The following is a 2,500-nucleotide window of genomic DNA, read 5'->3' on the forward strand; positions in this document are numbered from 1 at the left end:
ACAGACAGTTTTTATAGTTTAGTCCCCGGGTAGGGATTTGAGAGTCGAGTCCTTTAGAACAGTGGTTCTCAACCTTTTCAGACCGTGACCCCCCAAAAATAATCATATTTGAACTGGGGACCCCCCAGATAAATATTGTGAAAATAGCAGATCTACAAGCTCACAACGCCTGGCGTTACGAGGCGTTGTGAGCTTGTAGATCAGCTATTTTCAAATGTTTTGCCTCTTATATTATTTGACAATTTAGCAAATGTTTGGCCAGTTTTTACTAGTTTGTTGATTTTTTTAGGTATTAAAAAGGTCTTAAAAGTACTTAAATTGTCACTTCACTGTCATCTGGGGACCCCTCCCAAATCATGTGGGGGGTCCCGACCCACAGGTTGAGAACCAGTGCCTTAAAGAATGGGTGAGGTCCTTTCTTTGCCCCTCGCACCATGCAGGATCCCAGCCGATCGACTCCCATCAGGAACGCATTATTGCATTCACTGCACTCTATATGCCAGGCGACGGCGGTGCACTTCAACACAGTTGAGAATGCACTTGTACAGATTATTGCAAAGGGGTGGGAAAGTCCTGTCACTTTTTTGTCCCATGTCCCAAAAAAGTGATGAGGCCCATAAATGAAGTATGAATGCCATGCTGGAGACATCCGACAAAAGTACATCTTCAAGCACAAACAAAATAAAGAAAATGAAAACCATACATGTCCAGCATGCAGGGCAGTTCAATAACATGTCTCTTTTTAAAAACAATATTGTTTCTTGAAAAGTCGCTTTTTCCTTGCTGAACACAATAGCAAGCAAACGCATGAGATGAGGTGGTGTAAAATGGCAGGCTCGCAGTCCTCCAAGTTAGGCAGACAAAAAGTAAAGGAAAATATCAAAAACATATTGCTGATGGATGCAGTTTTTGACTGTACATTGAATTAAAAGTAAAAATGGTGAAAAAGACAAGTTGATGTACTTCAAATGGGTATACTTAGTGCTTGCATGCACACATAGTATACAGTGTCATCAAGTTGTATAAACTTTCAAAAATTATAGTTTTACTCAAACACTGCAAATTGAATGAACGATGAAAAGATCTTGAAAAATAGGCAATGCATAAAATATTCAGTATGGTAGCAAAAAATAGATGAAAGTTTTAACAATATAGCTTCTCCAAAATGGGGGGGAAAATAAAAAAAAAGGCACGGATGACAAAGCCCTCAAAATATAAAAACGGTCAACATACTTGAGCAAACTTCTGAAAAAACGTATAAAATTAAAAATTAAAAAAAGTTGACAAATTGGTTCTTGGACTAGTAGGCATAAATGCCAAAAGAAAAAGAAAAAATGTTTCATAATGATGTTTTTTTGTATGTGGGTTGAGTAACTCAGCTGATATTCTTTTTCACGATAATGTCGAGACTCACATGAAAAACTCCGGAGATGAAGGGTTGTTGTCACTGCTGGATCCATTTTCTCTGAAGCCGTTGCTGATGAGCTTCTCATACTTTTCTTTGTACGCATCCCTCTCCCGGACCAGCCTGGAGATCTCCTGCTTGAGGTGGTCGACCTGCTGGATGAGCTGCGTCTTCTCTCCCTCCAGGACGTGCCGCTGCTGGACCCGCTTGTACCGGCAGGACTGGGCATAGCCTCTGTTCTTTAGGGTCCTCCTCTTCTGTTTCAATCGGATCACTTCTTCCTTGCTGACCCCCCGTAGCTGCCGGTTGAGCTCCCGCACTGACATGGATACCAACTGGTCGTCTGAAAACCGGTCATCCAAATGCATGTGCGGATGATTTCCCCCAGAGCTGCCGTTGGACTGCATCCCAGGTTGGTGGTGGCTGCTGCTGTGGTGATGGTGGTGGTGGTGGTGTGGCCCCCCGTTCTGAGCTGCCGCGGCGGCGATAACTGCCGAGACGACCGCCGCAGCGGACCCCATCTCCTCCCCGGCCATGGTGCCTCCCGCTCCGGCTCCGCCAGCAAACTGCTGCCCTCTGGTATAGCCATCGAAAGACTGGAGCTGGTGACTGCTGTTGATCAGCGCCTCTACTGCGTCTTCGGGGCTGAAGCCCAACGCCTCTGGATTCAGCTGCTGTTGGTAACCGGACATCCAGTAGAAATCCTCCAAGTGTGCCTTCTGTTCGCTCCCCGAGCCCGGACTGGGCGCCGAGAAGCTTGGAGAAGGGGGCACCGAGCTGCAAGGCGTGCTCATCGGGGTGGAAGACAAGGATCCCCCGGCGATAAGGCGACTGCACTGGCTGATGTTGCGATCGGGCTCCACCGGCTCCTTTTTCACTTCAAACTTCATCAGATCGAAGTCATTAACATATTCCATGGCCAGGGGACTGGTGGGCAGGTCGGAGTTGCTCATTGCCAGCTCTGATGCCATCCTCTTGCTGCTGCTGACAGTCCTCCAAGCGGGGTGAAGAGCAGCTGTCACACTGGGCTGGTTGGGAAGGACGTCAGCCAGTTTGAATTTTTTTAAGCGTTTTGTCTCGAAATAAGAGAAATTA

At 46.4% G+C, this 2,500-nt stretch overlaps 1 protein-coding gene across 1 annotated transcript in view; it reads right to left on the reverse strand.

Moving 5' to 3' along the window:
- The window catches only part of mafa (MAF bZIP transcription factor a), a 12,988-nt gene that overhangs the window by 9,988 nt on the left and 500 nt on the right, over positions 1 to 2,500 (reverse strand). Inside the window, exon 1 of the mRNA XM_080425053.1 lies at positions 1,415 to 2,500. This exon is cut by the window's right edge and continues 500 nt beyond it. Coding sequence (XP_080281179.1) covers positions 1,415 to 2,376 — 962 coding nt within the window. The 5' untranslated portion in view covers positions 2,377 to 2,500. The remainder of the gene's footprint in view (positions 1 to 1,414) is intronic.

Source organism: Gymnoscopelus braueri (assembly GCF_963280865.1).
Source record: "Gymnoscopelus braueri genome assembly, chromosome: 1".
NCBI classification, from domain to species: Eukaryota; Metazoa; Chordata; class Actinopteri; order Myctophiformes; family Myctophidae; genus Gymnoscopelus; species Gymnoscopelus braueri.